The sequence below is a fragment of the Trametes versicolor genome, assembly GCF_000271585.1.
Source record: "Trametes versicolor FP-101664 SS1 unplaced genomic scaffold TRAVEscaffold_2, whole genome shotgun sequence".
In the NCBI taxonomy this organism is placed as follows: Eukaryota; Fungi; Basidiomycota; class Agaricomycetes; order Polyporales; family Polyporaceae; genus Trametes; species Trametes versicolor.
In genome coordinates, this window is record NW_007360322.1 from 147186 (window position 1) to 148702 (window position 1517).

Genomic DNA, 1517 nt, shown 5'->3' on the forward strand with positions numbered 1-1517 from the left:
CAGTCGGCCTCGTCGTCTGTCCCGCCCGCCGTCCTCTGCTTGCCCTCGTCCTCGGATTCGACGACCGCCTTGCACTTGGGGCCGTTCTGCCTGCCTTTGGGCGCGCTGCTTAGGGGTGGGCTCAGCTGCACGGGCTTCGACTCCGCGCCAGCCGATTCCCCCTCCGCCGCGGGCTCGGGCTCGTCCTCGCCCTCCGCGGCCGCGCCCACTTCCAGTGCAGCGATGCCGTCCGCCCCCGCCCACGCGGCCCCGTCCCCCGACTTGCCGTTGGCGGACGCGGGGCCGTCTTCTCTACGCGCGCCATCTGCGGCGGGCTTCGACTCCGCCGCCCTGAGCACGCCGTGCCACTTGTCGACGAGCACCCCCGCGCGCGCCCGGAACCTGAACTCGCCGTCGCGCGGCACCTTGTCGTCGCCGAGGGCGTGTATGTGGCGCATGACTTTGCCGATTTTCGAGAACTGGGGGCGGGGCAGATGGTCAGCCGCACTGCCAGACAGACGCACAACAAACGGCGATATGGGGCGAGAACCGCGCGGGAACGCAGCGTGCCACGCGTCGCCAGCAAAGCATGGCAGGGGGGAGCGGGGGCAGCAGCGCGAAACGCACCGTTAGGTACTCGATCCGCATGTTGTCGTAGGTTTCCACCAGCGTGAACAGCCGGTCGAGTGAGGGCATGTCCTGAATCCGCGGATGAGTCGTCGTGGATGGCAGCGATGCATGCAGCGCACTCACGTCCTCCTTGGGTGCTGCCTTGGTGTTCAAAAATGCCTTCTGGAGCTTGTGCCTCCATTCCCTGACTTTGAGAGCCTCGGGATCGACTATGAGAGGAGATGGGTGTTCGAGGTGCTCGTTACAGGACATTGTCTACAGGCAAGGATCGACGAAAAAGCGCAATCGGCGTCGTCGTCCTCATCACGATTCGCCTTCTTAGCCGGGGGAGGCGAGCGCCGCGTGCTGGGTCCCGACCCGTCCCGCGCGCCGTCCTCTGCGCCGCCTTGGACGACCGCCTTGGACGTGGGGCCGTTCTTCTCGCGCTTGGGCGCGCTCGCAGCGCGCTTCTCGGGGGTGTGCTCCGCTGCACCCTTCGGGTTCGCCTTCGGCGTGGCCTTGGGGGCGGCATCTGACGAGCGTGTCCTCTTCTTGGGCTTCTTCTGCTCCTCTTCGACGTCGGCTTTGAGCTGATCGACTTCCCTGCGTATCAAGCTGGGGCCAGTATGCCCAAGAGTATTGCATGAAAAACTTGTAGACGACGAAGAGGTGGGTGAAGAATGCAGCAACTTTAAGGGGACGTCTTCGTGCGAAGCAGTGTGCATTCCAACGCAACCGCAGCCACTTTGAGTTCTCCAGTCCTCGCGGTTCGCAGGCAGGACGAGCGCCCCATGCGATAGATTAGATCTGCAGTGTTGTCCGCACCATGGCGAGAAACACTACGGCACAAATCGTGAACCGAGACAGCACGCCAACGGTATGTCCCAAACGCGGAACCGCTCGGAAGAGCTGTTCGCGCGGATACTCGG

The 1517-nt window shown here is 64.4% G+C and overlaps 1 protein-coding gene across 1 annotated transcript in view; it reads right to left on the minus strand.

Annotated features, from left to right (window-relative positions):
* The window catches only part of TRAVEDRAFT_17135 (uncharacterized protein), a gene marked incomplete at both ends in the record, with an annotated part of 3481 nt that extends 2168 nt beyond the window's left edge, over positions 1-1313 (minus strand). Inside the window, 2 exons of the mRNA XM_008035241.1 lie at positions 76-439; positions 917-1313. Coding sequence (XP_008033432.1) covers positions 76-439; positions 917-1313 — 761 coding nt within the window. The remainder of the gene's footprint in view (positions 1-75; positions 440-916) is intronic.
* Between the last annotated feature and the right edge of the window lie 204 nt (positions 1314-1517).